The sequence below is a fragment of the Microcebus murinus genome, chromosome 7, assembly GCF_040939455.1.
Source record: "Microcebus murinus isolate Inina chromosome 7, M.murinus_Inina_mat1.0, whole genome shotgun sequence".
Lineage (NCBI taxonomy): Eukaryota > Metazoa > Chordata > Mammalia > Primates > Cheirogaleidae > Microcebus > Microcebus murinus.
Genome location: NC_134110.1, coordinates 17,966,565 through 17,991,740, shown reverse-complemented (window position 1 = coordinate 17,991,740; position 25,176 = coordinate 17,966,565). Strand labels below are relative to the sequence as shown.

Genomic DNA, 25,176 nt, shown 5'->3' with positions numbered 1-25,176 from the left:
CAGGAGGATCGCTTGAGCCCAGGAGTTTGAGGTTGCTGTGAGCTAGGCTGACGCCACGGCACTCACTCTAGCCTGGACAACAAAGTGAGACTCTGTCTCAAAAAAAAAAAAAAAAGAAAAAAAAAATGCATCCTCTAAATTAAAACTCCACATTTATACAAATTTAAAAATTAACATTAGAGGAGATATGAAACTTTTAATTAGGCGGGATACTGAATTTTCAGGCATTAAATTCTTACCACAAAAACGTGGAAAGAATTCAGACTTTCGTTCTTCTGCAATTGAAGTATAATACTATCTTTTCTTTTTTTTTTTTTTTGAGACAGAGTCTCACTTTGTTGCCTAGGCTAGAGTGAGTGCCGTGGCGTCAACCTAGCTCACAGCAACCTCAGACTCCTGGGCTCAAGCGATCCTTCTGTCTCAGCCTCCCAAGTAGCTGGGACTACAGGCATGCGCCACCATGCCCGGCTAATTTTTTCTATATATATTAGTTGGCCAATTAGTTTCTTTCTATTTATAGTAGAGACGGGGTCTCGCTCTTGCTCAGGCTGGTTTTGAACTCCCGACCTCGAGCAATCCGCCCGCCTCGGCCTCCCAGAGAGCTAGGATTACAGGCGTGAGCCACCGCGCCCGGCCCTATCTTTTCTTTTTTATGCTATACTTTCTAACCAGTAATTCCCAAAGCTGGTAGCACATAGAAGAGAAAGATACCGGGAGCTTTAAAAGATAGTACAGCTGACCCTTGAACAACATGGATTTGAACTGTGCAAGTCCACTTATACACATATTTTCTCCCACTATATGCCACCCCTGAGACAGCAAGAACAGCTCTTCCTCTTTCTCTTCCTCCTCCTCTGCCTACTCAACATGAAATGATGAGGATGAATATATTTATGATGATCCACTTCCACTTAATGAATAATAAATATATTTTCTCTTCCTTATGATTTTCTTAACTTTTTCTTCTCGCTAGCTTACTTTATTGTAAAAATACAGTATAATTCACATAATATACACAGTACATGTTATGCCACTGGTTAGGCTTTCAGTCAACAGTAGGCTATTAGTAGTTTTGTGGGAGTTGAAAGTTACACATGGATTTTTGACTGCATGTGGGGGCTGGAGGGTAGGGTTGGTGCCACTAACTGCTGAGTTGTTTAAGTGTCAACTGTATTCCCTGCCTCTATCTCAGATGAACTGAGAGCAGGCCCCAGGATTCTATATTTTTAAAAGTTTTCATATAATTGGTGTTACCCATGAGAATACTTAAGGTTCCTAAAAAAAAGTAAAACACACCGATATAACATGAAGACAGTTAATTTAAAAAAACCAAACTCAACTTTTAAGTCAAAGTTACAGCTAAATAAGAAAAGTAGATATCACAAAGAACTTTCTAAGATTTAGAATGTGCTTACAATCACAACAAATGGCCACAATTTTGAGATTTTTGATTAACATTTCTTGTCCAAATTACTTGATATAAGCATAGTTTCTAGTTGAGAGAAATGCGTTAACATTATAGCTGTTTCCATGAATCATCAAAGGTGTTAGTTATATCACTAAGCATGTGTTGTGGCAGCAACCTTTTTCCTGATAACATCTATGCTGTGTTAGGGAGAATTTTTTAATTAACATATTAACCTGTAGCAGTTAAAAATAATCATCAGTTAAAAGGTAATAAGCCAATTTTTCTTGTGACATACCAAAATATTTCTTTCAAAAATCATTACAACCTTAAAATAAAGACGAGAATTGATACACTTTAGAAATCTAAGTTTGAAATTTAGAAATAGTAACTTTAACAAATATCAGAAAACTACAGTGGACATAATAATAGCAACCACACTTATAGCTATTACAAGTTATCCTGTTCTCTTACTAGCTCCCATTTTAGTAGAAAGCCAAACACCTTGGTGAGTATACAGTTTTAACAAGTGTATCACTATCAATTTTAACGAACTTCAAAACCAATCTCTCTCCTGTCTAGTTACTACTCTCTCCATTTACTTCTCCTCTGCCTCCCCTTCCTAAAGCAATGTGCTCCCTGTAGTTCAGTTCTTGGTCTTCTCTTCAAATTGTTTGTCTTGGGGAAATTAGAGACTTCTATGGATTCTGCTGACACCTCTATGCAGGTGAGTCCTAAATCAACATCTCTAGTCTTAAATCGTCTCTTCAGCTATAGACTCAAATTTACTTTTTCTTTCTAGCTTTACTGAGGTGTAATTAACAAACATTGCATGTATTTACAGCATACGTGACATTTTGATATACATATACATTATGAAATGATGGCCATAAGCACATCCATCACCTCACAGTTACCTTCCTTTGTGTGATCAGAACGCTGAAGATCTATTCTCTTAGAAAATTTCAAGTATAGAATACATTAGTATTAACTGCAGTCACCACAATGTACGTCAGGTCTCCAGAATTTACTCATCTTACTACTGGCACTTTGTACCCTTTGTCCAATATCTCCCCATTTACCCCTACCCTTGATAACCACCATTTTACTGTTTCTATGAGTTCAACTTTTAAAAATTCCACATTTAAGTGAGATCACACAGAATTTGTCTTTCTGTGTCTGGCTTATTCCACTTAGCATAATATTCTTGAGGTTCATTCATTCATGTTGTTGCAAATGACAGCATTTCCTTCTTTTCTAAGAATGAATTAACATTTCATTGTGTGTGTGTATATATATGAAAACAACACACATTTTCTTTATCCATTCCTCTGTAGATGGATACCTAGGTAGATTTCATATCTTCACTATTATGAATAATGTTGCAACAAAAGCATGGGAGTATATACATCTCTGAGACAGTGATTTTATCTCCTTGGCTATATACTCAGAAGTGGGACTGTAGGATCATGTGGTAATTCTATTTTTAATTTTTAGAAGAACCTCTATATTGTGATCCATAATGACCATAGCAATTTACATTCCCATCAACAATGTATAAGAGTTCCCTTTTCTCCTAAACTGTCCCTTCGGCTCTGGGTCCACATTTTAAAAGTGCCTCCAGATCTCCATATGGATTATAGTTAACTGTAAGTCAGCTGTGGCCTACAGAGCCCTAGGAATCTCCAGAAATTTGAATGCAAACTGCTGCATGTATATGTACACATGTGCCTCTTTCTAGAGAGAAGCATAATTTTCTCCAGATTCTCAAATGTATATGTGACCCCAAAGACAAGATAAACTCAAGTAGGTTACACCAGATTCTTTGGCATAAATACCCAGATAATGTATTTTTAAAAGGGGAAACAAAGTCCAGGTTAATGTGTTCATTAAAGAACTTCTATAACAGTTCACCTTCCCAAGCAGATTCCTGAAGTATCTTCTAATTTTCTAACTCAATACTACAGCTGTGGACCAACTGTTTTTGTGCATACAATTTTATGGAAATACAGCATGCCCATTCATTTACATATTGTCTATGGCTGTTTTGCAGTTAAGTAGTGACAGAGACTGTCTGGCCCTTTAAGAAAAAAGTTTGACTGCCCTCTGTTATTCTAGATAAAAAAAAAAAAAAGTCCAAAGTGAGAAAGAAAAACAGACCTAATCAAAAGAAAATCTATCTTCTAATTTTATTTGTAATTCCACATACATGTATCAAGCAAATATAAACATTTTATTTTAAACAACAGAGTGCTTCTTACCTGCCATTGCTGGGCTGCTGTGGAGAGTGTCTGGAATGATCAGAAGGCTCTGAGCGCTGGTCAGGAGACCGCGACCGGCTGCGGCGGGGAGGCCTGTCGTGTGATCGACCAGAATGATCTGATGCTAGTGACTGAATTTCTGAAATGTCTGTTAAATAAAAGGGTACTATTTATTTTTCCACAAAAAGGTTAAGGTATGCCAAAGATAATGGAGATAAGCTAGTAAGTAGAATTTCATATAAAATGGCAGATTTAAGTATTAATTTTATCAGTCAGTGACCAAATCAATAGTGGTGAGTTACCTACAGGAAAAATACATGTAATTTTTAGATCTTCAAGATTATGGCTTATAGAAAACTATCACTTGACTTAAAGATGTCTAGTCTTCCTAGTACTTTAAGAAATAGGTCACTGAGAGCTGCGGTCTCCAACCCCCAGGCTGCAACCTGTTAGGAACCGGGCTGCACATCACCACATGAGCTCCCCTGCACTCCCTCTCACCCTTCCCCACCCTCTCCCACCCCTATCTGTGGAAAAACTGTTTTCCATGAAACCGGTCCCTGGTGCCAAAAAGGTTGGAGACCGCTGACTTAGAGGGACTTTCCAGACAGAATCGTACTTACCATCTCTCTCAGATGCATTAGCAGAGTGGATACTGTCAGAAAGATCAGGAACGTTCAATAGGGTAGCCCGTTCATCTCTTTGAACTACCATTTTTAACTTGCCTTTAGACCTTTCTATCAATGTCTTTGCATCTGTCAGTGACATATTTTCTGTCACAGTACCATTTATCTGCAACAGAAAATAAACTATAGGTTAAAAGTATATGACAAACAAAATATAAATGTTAACTTAGTCTGTTATAAACAGGAACATCCAAAACTACTCTTCGGTTTGCTGAAAGAACCAAAATATTATTCCCTTTACACTTTTCTAAAAGATCAACCTATTCCACCTTCCTGAAATGAAAAAATCTTTACTACACTGTTGCTGTCATAAAAATCCAAATTATCATCCCCTAACTCCTCCCCAAAAGCCTGTCATATTCTATTACTTATAAGCAAACTAATAAAATAAACATTCCAATAACATCTGGAGCAATTATCAAACCCCTATGTATAAGAACAGTCAGTATCTATCTACAAAGTAGCTCCTGCTGGTGAATAATACACATCTGAAGCAACTGATACTCTTGGGATGACCCTATACTACCTAAAGTATCTGTGTTGATATGTAATAATGCACAAGGGCAATTTACATTCTTCTCCCCTAATGATTTTTTTTTTTTTTTGAGACATGGTCTCACTCTGTTGTCCAGAGTAAAGCGCAGTGGCATGATCACAGCTCACTGCAACCTCAAACTTCCTGGCTCAAGTGATACTCCAGCTCAGCCTCCCAAGTAGCTGGAACTATATAGGTGCAAATCAACACACACACACAGATGGGGTCTTATTATGTTGCCCAGGCTGGTCTTGAACTCCTGGGCTCAAGTGATTCTCCTGCCTAGGCCTCCCAAACTGCTGGTATTACAAGTGTGAGCCACTGCACTTGGCCCTGATTTTTAATTCTCTGGAAAAATAGAATCAAACAAGAGCAGAGGCTATATATATGGTGACTCTAGAACTTGTTTCTTTTTAGTTCATTAAAATGTAAGAATATGACTATACCTTCAATACAACATCACCTTCTTGAATATTGCCATCTCTTGCTGCCAAACTATCTTGTGAAATTTCCTTCACAAATATATGGCTGGCCAATCGAAGACCATATTCTGAAATAATATAATATATTTAAATGTCTTTAGTGTAAAATCCTGAGACATTTAAGTTTAAGAATCACTGCATAAAGAGAGTTTTTAAGTATAATCAATAATAACAAATTATTCTTGGCCTGCAAATAAAACATTCCCTCTAATTAGCAAAAAATTTGCAACATCAACATGAAAGCAAAGTGAAAGTGTGTGGTTCAAACAAAAGACTGACATACTGTGTTCCCATTTTACTGAAAGGGAGAAAACCCTTACAAGAACATCGTTTATTTCTGATCATAGATTGATACACCAGCTTCTCAGAACATTTAAGGAATATAATTCTAAATGGTAAATCATGTGAAGCTTAAAAAACTTTGAAAAGATTGATAATTTTACTGATGACTGTTATCAAGCATATACTTTTGTTTTTCCCAGCTTCTAGAGCAAAAATATGTGTGTTCCTACACACCTCTGACACTGGGAGAGACATACTCAGAGTATTAGCATACACTATGTATAATAGTAACTCAAAGGCTTACAACTAGCCAAGAAGATGTGAGCAAGAGTTACAATGCCAATCCTTTCCTTTATACACCCAACAAAGTATCCAAGAGTGAGGCCACATTAATTGTATCTGTGGCTGAGGGAACAAAGTTGAGGAAGTTACCAGGAGAGTCCAGAGAACTGCTCAGGTTCTTACAACAGCTGTGGAAAACATATTTTTTAAAAAACAAGACCAGTCACTACAACTATCAGTATAATGTTAATATAGAAAGTACTGTAACTGGTTCTGTGAGGAGAGAGTCTTACTACGTTAAAAACAAAAACAAAAAACCAAGATGGAAAACAGAAAATTGTTTTTAATGTAGGATAGGTTAGCAAACTTGCTGTTCAAGCATCTAAAAGTTCCATCAGAGTTACAGTTTAACTTAAGGCAAATATATAGAGTGCTCACAAGAAGGAATAGAATCAGGATTAAAAAAAAAAAAGAAAATGATTTTTTAGGAGATCTAGGCAAGAAACTCAGCAGGCAGTCAACTATGTGTGCTTTGTAAATGGTCATTATATCATAAAGGAATACAGTATTGATTAAAAAACTTTCTTTTTCAAGATTAAAAACTTATAAATGACCATTACAGAGATGATCACAAAATATTCCTCATATATGAGTTTATTTATTTATTCCAAATATTTCATTAGGTAGATAACAACTATGTACCAGGTGCTATGGATAAGGTAGCAAATGAGAGACAGTTCCCTAAACTCTGGCAACTTACATGGTTGTGGAGAAAAAGACGTTACCATGGCAATTCTAGGTGCAACAAAGGATTCAGATGGCAGAAATACAAGGCTTTCTATCTAGCAGGGGGTCAGAGAAGGCCTCCCTGAGGAAGAAATATTAAAGCTAAAACTTTATGTAACAAATACTGAAACTAAACCTGAAGGGTATAATTGTGTGAGAAAGAGTGTGAGGGGTGGGTGTGGACAGAACTGATTCAAAACAAATGCACCAAAAGGTATGAAGGAAAAAACCTGGCAGGTCTGATAAAGTCGTAAGTCTAGTGCAGCTGAGACTGAGAAGTAATGACGAGAGAGGCTGAAGAATAAGACAGAAGCATCACAGAGGATCCAAAGACCAGGTATGAGACCACATGTGTCCACTTAAGAGATGGTAAAGGCTTCGAAAAGGGTGGAGGCAGTGGAGAAAGACAGATTGGGATAGATAAGAATACTGTTTAGAAAGTGAGGACATACACTGTGCACAGGAAAAAGAGATGTCAAGCATAACCATCATGTCACCAGAGAATGGCTTGAGAAACTGGATAAACAGGAATATATTCAATCAGATGCTCCATAAGAAACACGACAAAAAATTTTAAGAGAGAGATGTGTTTCATTTGAGATGTGTTGAGTTTGAGGGACTCACAGAGGCTATCTAAGTGAATAGACCTAATAGTCAGCTGGACCCAAGAAGGTACAGATTTGGGTTGGAGAAGTAAGTTTTGCCATCGTGAGCACTGACTTGAGGCAAGCAGAGTAGATGAGACTGCCTAAAGAAATTATGTTAAGTAGAAAACAGATTCTAGGACAGAAACCTACAGAACATTAAATGGTAGGATGAGTTATTGCTTGCAAAGGATACAGAAAAAGAGGTGGAAAAATGCGCCAGAAGGATGCAATATTACCAAAAGAATATATTATTCTTCTTGAATATATATTTCAAAAATAGGCTGGGCATAGTGGCTCACACCTGCAATCTCTGCACTTTGAGAAACCAAGGCAGGAGGATTGCTTGAGGCCAGGAGTTCGAGACCAGCCTAGGCAACACAGTAAGACCCCAGCGCCACAAAAAAAAAAAAAAAAAAAAAAAAAAAAATTAGCCAGGTGTGGTGACACACACCTATAGTCCTAGCTACTCAGGAGGCTAAGGTAGGAGGATAGCTTGAGCCCAGAAATTCAAAATTACAGTGAGCTGTAACTGCACCACTGCACTTCAGCCTGGTTGATGGAACAAGACACTGTCTCCAAAAAATTAAATAATTACAAAAGAAAATAATAAAGAGTGGTTAACTATGGGAAATGGCACTGAAAAACCAAGTAAAATAAAGACTGAAAAGTTTCTACTGAATTTAGTGTGAAAAATTTTAGGGTGAAGGGAAAATAGAGATCAGATTAGAGAAGGCTGAGGAAAAATTTGAGAAAGGAAGTAAAAACAGTAGTGTAGACAGTTTTCCTGGAAGTCCACTATAGAGTGGGCATAGAGAGCAGTAACTAGGAAGAGGTATGTCAAGTGATAAAGCAGATCAAAGTAAGCCTTCATAATATTATTACTGTAACACTTTTTAATCAAAAATGATCAGACATACACATACACAAAAAGAGGAAGCCACAGTCAGATCCATTTTTTTATTAAATTTGATGAGGTGTGAGGAAAAGCAGCTAAGCTTCAATTGCAAAAATTTTAAAGAAATCCTGCATTATGGAGGAAACCCCTGCAAGGGGTTCCTATTCCTTCAATCCCTCCATTTAAAAAAAGTCTACCAAAAAAAAAAAAAAAGTCCCAAGATTTCTCTCCATGGTTATACTAGTACAGCTAAGAAAAACACTAAATTTCAATTTGGTGATGATGTGACATTTCTTGTTAGCATAATTTGTATTTGACTGTTCTCATCACAACAACAAATCCAAAATCCAACTACTGGACAATTTAATTGAACTGCTACCTATGCCAACAATATAATTCAGGAAGAGAAATGAACAATCCCTGAAGCTTGCCATATAGGATTTGATTTACAGCAACAGAACACAAACACAACAAAGGAAAGATATAAAGAGATGGCACATGTACTTGTCATTAAAATTAGTCTTAAAATTTTCATGTGAAAATAGCAAGGAAAGAGTTGGTAAAGAATACCTTCATTTTTCCGGGATTTCACCAACGTGACTTTGGTGGGTTTGGCAGGCTGACTGGAGGCCAATGACCGCCTATCTGATCGTGGAGACAAGCTCCTTTCCCTACTTGCACTTCTATCCCTTGTCCAATTCTTATCACTCCTTCTGTTAACCACACCACCACGGCTACTTCTTGGATCATGTACTTCCTCATCATAACTATCTTCTTCATTATCAGATACTGGTTCAGGATCAGGACGACTTACTGGTATCTGAACTTTCTTCTTCCTTCTAATGGTCTGCAAATAAAAAACATTATAAAATAAAAAGATTAATTTTCATATATCTACTTTCAGTTACTAACAGAAAGGAACATTTCTCTTGTCCCATGTTAATTTAAATATGAATCAGAGATTATAAAATACACAATTATAACACATTACTACGGAATACACTTTCATAATGGCTGTTATTTTCACTGTCCTGACAAACAGATCTGGTTAAGTGTCATATTAGGAATAGTGGGCCTAATAAAGCCTTTATATACTTCATGCACAAAGATCTTTCAGGTATAATAATGCTAAACTTATAGAGAAACTAACACTTGCTGGTGGTTTGAATAAAGGATGGGCACTGTACTCTAATGCCCTATATACTGCTACCAAAATCGTAGCAAACTTGCAAGCTCTGCTTGATTCCTTAAAAATTTTAGAATGCATCAGTATCAAGGCTCACATCTGCCCTGTCAGACCTCTAAGAGAGAAATTCATCTGATCTTCACACCAACATTCAACTTACTATGCTGGAGCTAATTAACTCAGTTATACTTCGCCAACACACACTGCCTTCAGTCTCTGTATCTCTCCAATTTGTAACTTCTGGACTATATGCATATTTTTTTCCTTTGGCATTCTTTTCTCTGTGACTCTGGTAACTGGTTCTGTTTGCCCTCTCCACTTATTTTCTTCCTTCTCTGGAAGTTCAAGATCTATATGCATTGCCCTCTAATTCAGGGACCCCATAATTCCTGGACTTGCATTTTGCTTTCCCACTATGCTATACACTTGATGTCACCAGAGATCTGCAAGATATTCTCAGGTAACACTCCTTGTCTTATACTTCTAACATCTTAATCTACTGCAACTTTTCACTATACATCTTATTTCCAATCCCTCTATCCTCTCCTATCCTCTCAGTTTCATCAATGCCCTCCTGGTTCCAACTGCTTTTCAAGTTCACATGAGATGTCACACTGCCACATTTAAATGACTTTCTCTTGACCCTCAATCATCTCCCATGACAAACTCCAGTCCTGTATCACTTTCACTTCCACACTTTGCTGTTTAGGTCCCCTATAAATTGATTTTATTTGACAGAATTCTTGCTCTTTTTCAGCATTTTTTTAAATCTATGTCTTATTGCCTCTCTACAGAATTTTCTAACACAGGCATTCTAAAACCATTCTCTGAGATTCCAATCACCCAGTGTGTTTTATGGAGATTAGCAATATTTCATTATCCCTCTGCTCCTCCTAATTTTTTTTTTTTTTTTTTGAGACAGAGTCTCACTTGTTGCCCAGGCTAGAGTGAGTGCCATGGCGTCAGCCTAGCTCACAGCAACCTCAAACTCCTGGGCTCAAGCAATCCTGCTGCCTCAGCCTCCCCAGTAGCTGGGACTACAGGCATGCGCCACGATGCCCAGCTAATTTTATATATATATTAGTTGGCCAATTAATTTCTTTCTATTTATAGTAGAGACGGGGTCTCGCTCTTGCTCAGGCTGGTTTCGAACTCCTGACCTCGAGCAATCCGCCCGCCTCAGCCTCCCAGAGTGCTAGGATTACAGGTGTGAGCCACCGCGCCCGGCTACTCCTCCTAATTTTTTATCTCATTTATTTGGTCTTCCTTCCTTCTGGTCTCAAAAACCAAGTTGATCCTCTTCCTGTATGAATGAAACTCTTATCTGAGCTCTCATTCTCATTTCTACCCACTTCCAAGAACCTTTCCTCATCACCATCCCCCCCTCAAGTTACTTATAACTTTAATCTCTCCCTATTTACCTCAAATCTGTCCTCTGCCTAATACTCTCCCAATTAATTTTCTATTTCTCTGTCTCGTTACTCACCTGCATGTTATCATCTTATCTCTTCTCTTTGTAATTAAATTTCTTCAAAGGGCTGCTCTACAATTCCTACTGCTGCTTCCTACTACTACCAACAGTGATCAGAGGGCTTTTCTGAGGAAACAACACTGAAGCTGGAAGATGAGAAGCAGCAGAGGCCAGCATGTGGAAAGGAGGACAGGCAATGTCCTGTTACAAACAGAGAAGAAAGGCTGCCTCTGCCCTCTCAGGGCACCACTACAACTGAGGTCCTTATCAAGCAACATTTACTGTAAAGCATTCCTAACTGCCTCCTTGCTTTTACATCTCATTTCTACTTCAATCTCTAATATTTTATACTGGAAGCAATACTTTGTGTTAGTACTGTAATCTTCAGAAATGCTGCAGAGATAAGCCATATAGCAAGGCATTCTATAAAGGGCAAGAGGGCTAGGAACTATTGGGTGGATACTCTCAGGGAACACCCTTTCCAGCTCTCCCCACAGCTCCCAGAGGCCAAAACTCAATGCAGGCCTCCCCTCACCTCATCCTTTCTACTGGGTCCAACTGTGGTTCTGTCTGTCTGCTAAAAGGTAGAAAGGTTCTGAATGGAGAAAGCAGGATAGAACATCCAACACCCAGCCTCTTTCTCCTCCTTTGTACATCTGAGCTAACGCTTCAAGAGGTGCCTTCATCAGTCCTTTTAGAGGCTAGATTCTGTGCCACAAGTGCCAAGTTTTAACTGTGATTTGAGACCAGTTATTAAGAGGTAACTAAACTTTACTTAAAAAAACAAGCAGACTTCTCAGTCTACTCAGAAATATGACAAAGATTCTAGCTATATAGTAAAACAGTAGCATTAAATGCACTCTGAACATCTCTACAAAAAAAAAAAAAACCAGATTTTTTTCTCTGCTCCAATTATCATAGTAACAAGGAAAGTAGCTGTTGCTGTATGTGCTCAGCAGACAATGCAAAACTTAACCAGTAAACAAATCTTGTACCAGAAAATAAGGCCATATATTTGAAACTGACTACATGCCAAGATCCAATCTAGTCGTGTGTCACTTAACAGTGAGGATACACTCTAAGAAATGTATCGCTAGCTATTTCATCTTTGTGTGAACATCATAGAGTGTACTTACACAAACCTAGATATATAGTCTACTACATACCTAGGCTATATATTAGGTTTTAAGTATGAAATGTCTGATTCCCTTAAGTGCTAAGTTTGACAGTTGATATCTCTGACACTTCTTGTTTTATTTTTATTGTGAAGGTACCTCCTCTCATTCTTTCAAACACATGATTTGGCTTGTGATTATCTTTCACATTTTTTTATGGCAATTTCTGTGAAACCATGGATAAGTAAAAATTTGAGTTATTTTCGAATATGAGTTCTGTTGTGGAACCAATGCAACACAGATAGCTCAAAATATCAAAGTGTTTGGGAAGGATGTCACTAATGAATACACAGTATGTCAATGGTTTGAGAAGTTCCGTTCTGGTGATTTTAATCTTGAAAATGAGCCACATGGGCAACCTGAGACCAAGTGGATAATGATGAGCTGACAGCTGTAGTAGAAGTGAATCCACCACAACCCATGCGTGAATTAGCAGCAAGGCTTGACATTACTATTCCAACAATATTACACCATTTGAAACAAATCAGCAAGGCAAGGTAAAGAAGTTAGATAGACGGGTACCATATGAATTAAAAGAGCATCAGAAGAGAAATCATCTTGAAGCTTGCCTTTCTTTGCTGTCACGACATAAAGGTGAACTATTTCTACACTGTATTTTTACGTGTGGTGAAAAATGGACTGTTTTTGACAATCACAAGCATTCGGCACAATGGTTGGATAAAGAGGAAGTGCCTAAACACAGTCCAAAACCCAATATTCATTTAAAAAAGCTAATGGTGTCTGTTTGGTGGTACAGCACTGGTATATTATCCACTACAGTGTCATGAAATCTGGCCAGTCAATTACAGCAGATGTCTACTGCAACCAATTGGATAAAATCATAAGGATGCTTGCTATTAGGCAGCCAAGAATGGCCAAAAGATATTCTTGCAAGACAATGGTGGACCAGGTGTCACATAAACAACGCTGCTCAAACTACAGAGGCTGAACTTGGAAACTCTCTGTTATCCATTGTATTCACCAGACCTTGCACCAACTGACTACTACTTCTTCCAGGCTTTGGACCACATCTTGCAAGGGAAAATATTCAACTCTCAACAAGCGGTGGAAAACACCTTTTGCAATTTCAATGCCACTCACTCTCCAAGCTCCTTTGATGGTGGCATAAATGAGCTACCATTGAGATGGCAAAACTGTGTCTATAGTTTAGGCGCATACTTTGATTAACTGTACTGCTTCTTGTTTCAGATATAATAAACTATGCTTTTGATTCAGAATTGTACATTTCATATTTAATGACCTAATAGTATAGCCTATAGCTCCTAGGCTATAAACCTGTACAGCATGTAACTGTACTAAATACTGCAGGCAACTGTAACAAAATGGTAACTATCTGTCTCTCTAAATATATCTAACCATGAAAAATGTACACAAAAAATACAGTACTATGATCTTATGGATCTTATGTTGTATATGTGATCCTTTCTTGACTGAAATATTGTTATGCAGGGTATAACTGTACTTAAAAGAGAAGGAAACATAAAGCCATAAAGAGGTAACCATTTGACTATCCCCTTTCCTTTTTCAATTGAAAAAACCCTGGTATCCTAACTTTGAGAAAATAAACAAGTTGGTAACAAAACACAACACTATTAGAAGAAACATTCTTAGGTATAAACAACTAACTTTGGAAATACTGTTTCAGTTTTCATTTTCTTAAATGGGAAGATTGAATTCAAATACCAGAAACACAACAATAAAGTTGGTACTTTACTAAATTAAGGATAAAAGATACTTACAATTTTTGCATTTTTCCCACTTTTCCTTAGTTGCTGAACAGCAAAAGCATGTTCAACATTATCCATGGAAACTCCATTAACCATAGCAACTCGATCATTTTCCCTAGGGGGAAAATGTCACCAAAATAACATGTTACAGAAAAACATATGATAAGTTTATAAAGAGCTTTTGAAATGGGTACTTCTAAAAAATTCTATGGGCTAATTAATCCATTTATTTTCAGATTAATAATAAAATAATGTCAAACGATTTACTTTCAGATCTAGCAAGTAACTAACTACAAAGTCCTTAATTTTTTTTTAACCACTAATACAATGTTTCCCCAACAACTGAACAGGTACCACAATACACAAAATGATTTTTGGTGGTACAGTTACAGGGCATTAAATGATACTATGTCATATAGCTGGAAAAAGTTACTTCCTTTTAAAAAAGTAAAGTCTGTCTCCTTTTGATATTCTTTTAATCCTTCTGATTATAGTTGGTGTTTTGTGTTTTTTGGGTAGTATATATTTTCTTTCTTTTTCTTGCTAATCTCCTTACCAAACAAAAGGGGCAAGACTTGGTATGAGAGGCTCCTGAAGACTAGCTCTACCTAAAACTGGGTTATACATTTTCTTTTTCACTATTATTTTTAAAGTTATCTTCTATTTAAAGTAAGTGACACTAGCTTTCCACTTATGATAGAGACAAAGCTTCCTTCTTAAATAAATAAGTATATGTCAATTTAAGAAAAAATATAAAATAAACCATGGCAAAAGGTGCTGTGTGAATACGGCAAAATCACCGAGACAGTATGCCAATGACTAAGGACAGGAACAGTGCTTGTCACACAGGCACCCCAAATAAGGAGCATACTTACTGTAGCTGTCCTTCAGCTGGTCCTCCTTTCAGCACATCTGAAATCACTATTGAGGTTTCACCACTCTGAAAATGAGGATTATCTCTTCCACCAGATATTGCAATTCCAAATCCAAATCCAGGTGCCTAAAGTAATAATTACAGTAAAATGTTGCTATTGAGGACAACAGTAATTGTTCATTATATCATACTCTATAACCTAGAAAAGTTAGAATATAAAAATTATAATTTTAACTTATTTTAATTTATCTGTGATCCACAATCACTTCCTTATATGGTCACATATAAGAATTATCTAGGGCCGGGCGCTGTGGCTCACGCCTGTAATCCTAGCTCTTGGGAGGCCGAGGCGGGCGGATTGCTCAAGGTCAGGAGTTCAAAACCAGCCTGAGCAAGAGCGAGACCCCGTCTCTACTATAAATAGAAAGAAATTAATTGGCCAACTGATATATATATATAAAATTAGCCGGGCATGGTGGCGCATGCCTGTAGTCCCAGCTACCCGGGAGGCTGAGGCAGGAGGATCACTCGAGCCCAGGAGTGTGAGGTTGCTGTGAGCTAGGCTGACGCCACGGCACTCACTCTAGCCTGGGCAACAAAGCGAGACTCTGTCTCAAAAAAAAAAAAAAAAAAAAAAAAAAAGAATTATCTAATTTGTACAAGAATGTATACTCTAACCAATTAAATATTGGACAAAAGTGAGTATTTAAGGATCCCAATTACATCACTGATCTGAGAACTAAAACATTTAAAAATTCTGAAATTCTGAATTTATGTCTCATGATTATCAGAAGGGGCCCTGAAGGGATTAGTAGTGCCCAGTGTGATCACTGCAAACACTGGCAACTGATTTAGAAAACAACAGACTTAACTAGAGTATACACTATTTACCATTTTACATAATAAACTATCAAGAGCTTTGAAAACCAAGTGTTAGTTATTAGTTATTTCAACTTCCTTCAATTGTTCTAAAAATCTTTGTAGAAGTAATACAGTATCAAATCTTGCACACCGTACCACTGTATATAATACAAGGTATACATTAGTCATACCTAACATTCTAAATTACTTATATTTTTAACTAAAGTCAATTATAACAAGCTACATACTTCTGAAAGAGCTAAGAATCTTTACCACAATGACTACGGACAGGCTAGTATAGAAAAAATTCAAAATATTACCAAGTTACTGAAATAATTACTGAATCTCAAAGAAATTCACACTATTCTCTAAAAAGGAAATGAAGTACTCAAGAGTACATCATATACTCTTCCGCCTCCAGAATCAGAATCACTAAACCAGAAAAGTGTGTTTTCATATAAAGTTGTACAATCCAAACTGCCTGAGGACAAAGTACACAAAGAAAATCCAGGTTCACACACACATGTACAGTAGTTGAAAAAGAGAGGAGTTACTTTAGTAGCCTTTTTAGGTAATTATGGATATTCATGTTTGGTTTTATGCCAAAAACTTGATAAATGATAGTTTCCTAAAGGATAGTCGCAATGTACAATCTGAAACCATATCAATGAACTGTTTGTGCTGTTGTATGAACATGTACTGGCCTATTTTGCACTCTGATTGGATATTTAATCTATGCATGATTTATAATAGTGTGCTTTAGTCTTTTGGAAAATACTGGTTCCCTAAGTTAGGCAAACCTTTCAAATGATGACACATTTAACCACACAGTATTTTTAAAAATCATGCATTAATATCACCATCAATCTCACTGGAAAAGTCTTTAAAGTACTGAAAAGGTGTTGAGCTCATAGTGGCAGGTAAAGTTTTCCAAGTTTTAATTTTTAAAATTCAATTTTCAAACTGAGCATGGAGGCTCATGCCTGTAATCCCTGTACTTTGGGAGACTGAGGCAGGAGGATCATTTGAGCCCAGAAGTTTAAGACCATCCTGGGAAACACAGCGAGACCTCATCTGTATAAAAACACATTTTTTAAAATTAGCCATGGTGGCATACACTCCCAGCTACTCTGGAGGCTGAGGCAGCAGGGTCACTTGAGCCCAGGAGTTCAAGGCTGCAGTGAGTTATGATCACACACTGCACTCCAGCCTGGGTGACAGAGTGAGACTCTGTCTCAAAAACAAAAACAAATTCTATTTTCATTGTTGGCAACAAATATTATCAAGAATCGTTTTCCTTGAAGCAAAAGGTATTCATTAATTTTGGAGAAAAAAATGTTTGTCAAATGTTTAAGTTTAGATAACCATATGTTTCTTCAAGTAAAAATGGTGTCTGTCCTCCCTACCGCCCCCCCCAACACACAAATATACAGCTGGTTGAGCTTGCAATTCAAGTACTTTATAAGGCAGAAGTAGTTTATGCACACTTCCCATTTCTACACATAGACTACTGAAAATAAATACACAAGAGTTGAATATGGTAAAACTAATAATTTTCACCGTCGCAAGTCATTCTGAAGTAAAACTGAAATTGTTCTTTTAAACTATGAGCGTGTGGCAGTGATATTAAGTAAGGTTTAGTGTCAATGCCTTCATTTGGGCAATGAAGAGCCCAATTTTAAAATTTTTTTTATTTTAGCGTATTATGGGGGTACAAGTGTTAAGGTTACTTATATTGCCCATGGCCCCCGCCCCCCTCAAGTCAGAGTTTTATCCACCATTGCTTCTGAATCTTCAAATAATACAGTGAAGAAGATAAATAATATTTTCATATTATTATGAAAATACTGTGCCTTTGAACCTAAAAAGGTTTAAGGCAATTTACAAAAACGACAAGTTACAGCAGATATACAAGATGATAAAACTCAGAGAAATATGAATTAAAACCACACCAAGAACAGTAAAGATAAAAGTATATCACATTTTGTTGGGGAGGCTATAGGAAAACAGGCACTCTAATACAGTGCTGATAGGCACAGAAACTGCTACAACTCTTTAGGAGAGGAATTTGGCAACACCTAACAAAGCTACAAACATACTATCTTTTGACAGAGCGAACCAGTTTCTAGAAATATACCCTGCGGATACAAATATATCTCCAACAATATGAAAATATATATACACAAGGTTATTCAATGCAGATTATTTGTAACTGCAAAATACTGGAAAAAAACTAAACATTCAAGGGTAAAAGATTATTCTTTCCCTATCCTTTTTTCTCCTTGGAAGAGATAGGCAATAATCTTTTACTCTATGTCATTTTATACATTTACATCTTGCTTCATAATCCTTTTATTTAAAAATTAAAAACATAAAAAGATTAAAGAAATAGAAAAAACATTAAGAACTTTTTATTAAGGAAGGCAGAGATGAAAAGACATTTTCTTAAGAATTACCTGTGAGTAAGCCGGGCCCGGTGGCTAACGCCTGTAATCTTAGCTCTCTGGGAGGCTGAGACAGGCAGATTGCTCAAGGTCAGGAGTTCGAAACCAGCCTGAGCAAGAGCAAGATCTCGTCTCTACTATAAATAGAAATAAATTAGTTGGCCAACTAATATATATAGAAAAAATTAGCCGGGCATGGTGGCACATGCCTGTAGTCCCAGTTACTCGGGAGGCTGAGGCAGGAGGATCACTTGAGCCCAGGAGTTTGAGGTTGCTGTGAGCTAGGCTGACGCCACGGCACTCATCTAGCCTGGACAACAGGTGAGACTCTGTCTCAAAAAAAAATAAAAAATAAAAAAAATAAATAAAAGAATTACCTGTGAGCAAAATAAGTGTAGTCTGAGCCCCAGTGAGCCAGGGCCTAAAATTCAGACTCAAAACTTGGACACCTAGTAGGGGCATGCTAATTCTGCTGGATCAATGCTTCCTACAGTTCATTTAATGACTACCCAGGAGTCTGTGATTTTTTTTTCACCCTGGCTGCAAATGAGAAGAGTCATTTGGGAAAAGTTTCAAAATGCTTGCTGCAGCCCAAATAACTCAAACCCATACCAATTAAGTAAAAATGGAGGAGAGCAGTTGGCAGACATTTTTAAAAATAGCCCCCAGGTTACTGTAATCAGCAGCCAGGGACATGAGAACTGCAGCTTTGAATGTTTTGTGATCAGACCAGGTCATCAGAAATTTATTCAAAGGGTTCAACTATTCCACACTTCCCTTCCCTCTACCTTCACCACTGTCTTATTTGGCCTTGTCAATAGACTTCTTGCCTCCACTGCACTACAATTTATCCTTCATCATGTTGGCAGAGCTGTCACTCTAAAATGACCTAATCCAATAGGTCTGCCTATAGCTCCAAATTTGTTAGCACTCAACAGTCTTGCATATAACTCCAATGTGCTTCCCAGCACCCCAGTCTTTGATCTAAACTCGCTCAACTACTGATCCCTGCTTAAGCATTATCAAATTCTATAGTTTCACACCTCTTGCCTAGGATTCCTTTAGCACCTCATCAATCTTTCAAGGTTCAGCTCCCCTTCAAAACCCAGTTTCAATGTCATCTCATTCATAAAATTGTCCATGTTTTTCAGAGGTAGAAGTGGTCCATCCTGTATCTTCCCAGAGCACATGTACATACTTCTGCTACTTAACACATGGTACTGTAAGTAGCCCAGGGTATCAAGGCCACATTTGGAAGGGATTCACATATTATCTACACATTTCAGCTCAATGCAACCTTGCAGGGGTCTGACATAAAGTGGTTCATCAGGTTAGTAAACCTAAACAAGTATTTGACTGATTATTCAATTTAATTTTAATTCTATTCCCCTCTATAGATACTGTCTTTTTCTAAACTAATTTGGGCACTAAAAACTCAGAATTCTGGAAAAATTAGCAGAATGATACTAGACATGAATGAATCTTCCTGAATTCCCAAATAAAAACAGGCAACACAACTACATAACAAACCAAAATCCACGGACAACACTTAGAACAAAACCAGGGGACCAATGAGTCCCCATCGAAGTGCAAAATGCAAAAAAGCGGGATAAACAGCCAGCTATGAGCCCTGTTAGTACATGAACATGAACGTGCACACAACACAAGAGAAAACCAAGTCAAATTCTAAAAACTCAAAAAGACTAATTTCACATAAAAATGGGCAAATGAAAACTACAAAGCTACCATGAAAGCTAATGAGTAAAAGAACAACACCCCTACCATGAAAGCATGCCAGAAAGAGTGCTCAGGAAAAAAAAGATCAAAACTGTTACTATCACAAAACAAGCTAAAAGGCATTAAGAAAATGATACAAGTACAAGACATGAAAGAACCTAAGAATTAGAAAAAACTTAGAAAACAAGCGACAGAATTCAAGAACAAATTAGAAATTTTAAAAAGTCATTTTAGATAGGAGGAACATAAAACCAAAGAAATAGTATCGTTAGAGAAAGTGAAAAGGAGAAAACTTCTTAAAAACCAAAAAGAAATAATATGAAAAGTATTTGGGAGAAAATTACAAACACTGAAGATAGGCAAAAAATATATAACATATGAATAACAGGAGTCCCTAGAGAAGCAAACCAAAATAAGGGAAGAGAAAAATTAGTAAAACACTGTAATAAAAAAAAAAAACCTTTCCTGATATTACTTTTGAAAAAAATTTAACTACATACAGAAAGAATTTATATCACTGTTGGTATCTGAGAGTTACCTGAGAATATCAACCAGTAGGACTAATACCAAGATACACTAAAATAAAATTACTGAATTTTAAGAAAAAAACAGAGAGCCAAAGATCTTATATCCAACAAAACTGACCATCAAGTATAAAGGACACAAATAAACCAGTCAATGTTTAAGAACACAGGAAATACTGTCTTCATGATCCCTTCCTATGGAATCTAATAGAGAATAATATTTATTTTAAACAGAAAAAAAGCAATTTTAATTATGAGAGTCCCACAAAGAATACAAGACTCAAAGAAAGGCCAGAGGATTGAAGCTTATAAAACAGTCAACATTCTGAGATACAGAATGGAAGAGGAGCTTAGAGCTTCTATGGGGTGGTAGAGACAAGTTATGGGAGACTGAAGGGAAGAAATGCATGGTGAATAAATGTTGCCTTTTTATGCAGATTAAGAGTCTCTCAAGTGATCAGTGTTGTCTCCAGAGCAACCTAATATAGGTTATATAATCTCTTCCTGATATAGATACCTTCATTAATGAAAATTTCCTTTATAGATGTGAATTTCTTTTACAAAAGGGCAGCTTTTCAGGGCTACTCTGGTGTCTATAGTTTCTCAAAATAGCCATTAATAATCAATTTGCTGAAGAGGAATATTTTGGGGTGGTATGTACTGAGCCCCCACAGTGACATAAAGTAAGCAGTGTCGAAAGATAATTCTCCAAAGTTCTTTTAGTTTCTGTAGGTATTCCAAGCTAGGTACTGACTGCCCTTTGTTCCAGACTATTTTCTCATGGATGTTTATATAGTGAATAGCCTTGGAGGATAAGTCTCTGCCACTGGAGTAAACACCAAATTTTCTGCAGCTTTGGAAAACAGAGATAATGTCTGTCTCTCTCCAGAGTAAAGAACTTGCTCAATGCCCATTATAAAAATATTTGAATTACCTAAATTCAGGGTTCTTCTTCTGAAATAAAACCCTCTTTGTATGTATGTGTCAGAATAACTTTCTGACAATCAAAATGACAAGAGACACATGGATAGGACTGGTGACAAGCATTACATATATACTGTACTTACAACGCTGAGATTAAATGAAAGTTAAAGGGTTAAATGATATAACAGCTACATGATCTAGATACAGTAAAGTCATTTTAAAATATAAGGAGAGAAATGAGGATCGCATATATAAAATTTTATTGTTTGCAGTTATAAAAATTGATAATGGTAAAATTATTATTCTGAGGCAATCATATGTTCTGTATCAGACTTAATAAGAGACTATTGTGGTACCTTCCCAAGAAATTAAGAAATGGAAAATATTCCATTTTTTTTCATGTATCTTTACCATAAAAACTTTGTAGGTGTGTCAAAAGATAGTTGATTTTTTAAAAATACGTTTACATAAGAAAACACACCGGATAATGTTTAGCTTTTGGAAGATAGAAAAAAGAGCATCAAAATTTTACTTTCACTGTATTTTAATCTTTTGAGATCATAAGCTGCCATGAGCAGCAATAACTTATGTGTTTATGTCTCTGCCTGGTCAGGAGACTGATTTATGTCAGCACTGGTGAACAAGGGTCCTGGAATCTTTTCAGTTATTTGTCCAGTTTTACTGGATACTAGCCATGCCCATTTCTCTGCAGATAGTTATGACTGTTCTCGAACCAAATAGCTGCAGCAGGGACCCTACAAAGCTGAGCTATTAACTATCTGGCCTATCACCAAAAAAATTTGCTCACCATGGGTTAAAGCATTTCTTGATTCCTTAAAAAACAAAAACAAACAAACACTCCTGAAAGTTGATTCAGTTGTAGAAATAACAGTTTAATTTCTTCTTCAAAAATTCTTCTTTGTTCCCAAATATGCCCAATTGTCTACTTAAAGATTCGTTGCCTTTTATTACCCCATTTTTCCATGTCAAACTTGTACAATCACTTAATTTAATCATAACTTTCCTCACCAATTTTAGTCTTATTCCTTTCTCCCCTTATTCTTCCAATCAACCCTCAATTTTCAACGGAAACTGTTCTACTCATTTGTTTTCACAATGGGCCATGGGACCCAAAAATTTTAAAACCAGATGGATCCTCAGTGATCATCTGATCTTAATCCCTTTTAACCAAGGAAGTTAGAAGGCCTGGATCCTACATGTCTCTCTAATGCTTGCCAATTTATGACCTTATGTAAGATCTCCATGGAATTGAGTTCCTTCATTTGAATAACTCTATTATAATATACCTGGATTCTATGAAGTCTTAAGAGATTTAAAAGGCCTGTTTTAAATTAGTTACTGGTAAACTCAAACAGATTAGCAGCCATAAGACCCAAGCACTGAGGATTTCCTACCTTCTCTTGGTAGTTCTCAAAATGTTTAAATCTTCTACGACTGTCAGATTGGTTCTTTTTGTTTTTAAAGCTCAATGCCCTTACATAGTTCCTTGGCTACAACAATTGTGTATGTATGTCCCCATTTATTCCTTTTTTTTTTTTTTTTTTTTTGAGGCAGGGTCTTGCTCTGTCGCCCAGGCTGGAGTGCAGTGGCCCAATCATAGCTCATTACAGCCTCAACTCCGGGGCTCAAGCAATCCTCCTGCCTCAGCCTCCAAAGTGCTGTGATTACAGGCAAGGCCTACCATGCCCAGCCTCCTCATTTATTCTTACACTGTGATCCTCACTTTTGTAGTTCTGATTCCCAAATTATAGTTTACATTTCTTATTCCTGTTCCATTTTCCTATTTCCAGTTTCTTGGACATCTCCAATTACCCTTCTCCGAAACTATCATTTTCCCTTCCAAATTAGACTCATCACAAATGCTCTAAACTTTAAAAATGCCTCCTGCCTTACCAGTTTTCCTATTTATTTTATTCAGTTTATTGCACATACAGTGAACTTCACGTAGTTTATATGATAGAATTGAGTTCTGAATTTCAGAAATCATATTCCATATACATCCTATAAAGGACTAATATCCAGAATCTACAAAGAACTCAAAGAAATCAGCAAGAAAAACCCAAATAACCCCACGAAAAAATAGACAAAAGAGATGAACAAAATCTTTTCAAAAGAAGGTGAAAAAAATGATCAATATCACTAATCATCTGGCAAATGTAAATTAAAAAACACCCTGAGATACCACCATACCCCTATCGGAATGGCATTAAAAAAAAAAATCAAAAAACAGGTGTCAGCATAGATGCAGTGAAAAAGGAATGATGCTTATACCCCGTTGGTGGGACTGTAAATTAGTACAACCTCTATAAAAAATAGTATGGAGATTCCTCAAAGAACTAAAAGTAGACCTATCATTTGATCCAGCAATCCCTTTAGCAGGTATCTACCCCAAGGAAAAAGAAGTCATTAATATCAAAAGGACACCTGCACCCAAATGTTTGCCACAGCAAAATTCAGAATTGCAAAAGATATGGAATCATCCTAAGTGCCCATTAATTAATGAGTGGATAAAGAAAATGCAAATGTGTGTGTGCACACACACACACACACACGGACTACTACTCAGCCATAAAAAGGAATGAAATAATGCCTTTTGCAGCAATTTTGGATGAAACTGGAGAACATTATCCTAAGGGAAGTATCCCAGGAATGGAAAAACCACCACCACATTTTCACTAATAAGTGGGATCTAAACAATGGGTATACATGGTCATATAATAGTGTAAAGGACACTGGAAACTAAGGAGAGGGGAGGGTTGGGGAGATGAGGATAAAAATGGACCTAGGGTACAATGTATACACTATAGGCCCTGACATCACCATTATTCAGTTCACTCATGTAACAAAAACACTTGTACCTCTCCTTCATATTTTGAAATAAAAAAATTATATCTCATAAACATTTTTTAAATTTAAAATTAAACCTGACATTAAATTTAAAGAGCATTGTATGCTGAGTCCAAACCTTGGTTCAAGGTCCAGTTCTTTTAGGGCTTTTCACTATACCTTTCTGAAACTCAGTTTACTCCATGCAGTTATTAACATCTACTTCACAGACAATTAAATAAAATGAAGAGTTTGAAACATTTTAATATATTCAATAAACAGTAGCCTTCTATCAGTTAAAGCAAGCTATATGTTAGATTACATGCTTGCTCCAGCTTAATATTATTAATAATACTTACCTTCTATCTTATCACAAGGCCTTTGGAGCTGCTCAACAGATAGGCAAGATTGCCTCACCCTTTGAACAACTTTACTGAGAGATAAATCACGTAACATTCACTCTTTAAAGTGTATAATTCAATGGTTTTTACTATATTCACAGTTGTACAACCATCACTGCAATCATCAATTTTATATTTTCATCACCCTAAAAAGAAATTTACTACCCTTTAACCATCGATCAATACCCACAGCCTAACTAAGCATCCACTATTCTAACTTCTGTCTATTCACCTATTCTGAACACTTCACATCAATGGAATCATACAATATACGGTCATACATGACTAGTTTCTTTCACTTAGCCTGTTTTCAAGGTTCATCAATGTTGTAGAAAGTATTAATACTTCATTTCTTTTTATTGCCAAATAATATCCCATTATATAGATATACCATACTTTGCTTATTTATTAACTAATGGACAATTGGGTTATCTCTACTTTCCAGCTATTACAAATAACGGTACCATGAGCACTCATGCATAATTTATTAATTATGTGGCCATTTGCTGTCATTTCTCTTGGGTAAATACCTATGAGTAGAATTGCTGGGTCACAGGTAATTCCACAGTAACTTTTGAGGGACTCCTAAACTGATTTCTACAGTGGTTGCACCATTTTACAGTCCCACCAGCAATGTATAAAGGTTCTGATTTATCCACATCCTTGCCAACATTTGTCACTGTCTGTCTTTGCGAGTATAGCCATCCCAGTGGGTGTGAAGGG

At 36.7% G+C, this 25,176-nt stretch overlaps 1 protein-coding gene across 11 annotated transcripts in view; it reads right to left on the bottom strand.

Moving 5' to 3' along the window:
* TJP1 (tight junction protein 1) overlaps positions 1-25,176 on the bottom strand; it is a 227,886-nt gene that overhangs the window by 48,928 nt on the left and 153,782 nt on the right. For all 11 annotated transcript variants that reach the window (XM_020289064.2, XM_020289065.2, XM_020289066.2 and 8 more), the window contains 6 exons: positions 14,717-14,841; positions 13,854-13,956; positions 8,832-9,108; positions 5,334-5,437; positions 4,290-4,458; positions 3,667-3,814 (listed from right to left, as the gene is read on the bottom strand). In XM_020289064.2, coding sequence (XP_020144653.2) covers positions 3,667-3,814; positions 4,290-4,458; positions 5,334-5,437; positions 8,832-9,108; positions 13,854-13,956; positions 14,717-14,841 — 926 coding nt within the window. The remainder of the gene's footprint in view (positions 1-3,666; positions 3,815-4,289; positions 4,459-5,333; positions 5,438-8,831; positions 9,109-13,853; positions 13,957-14,716; positions 14,842-25,176) is intronic.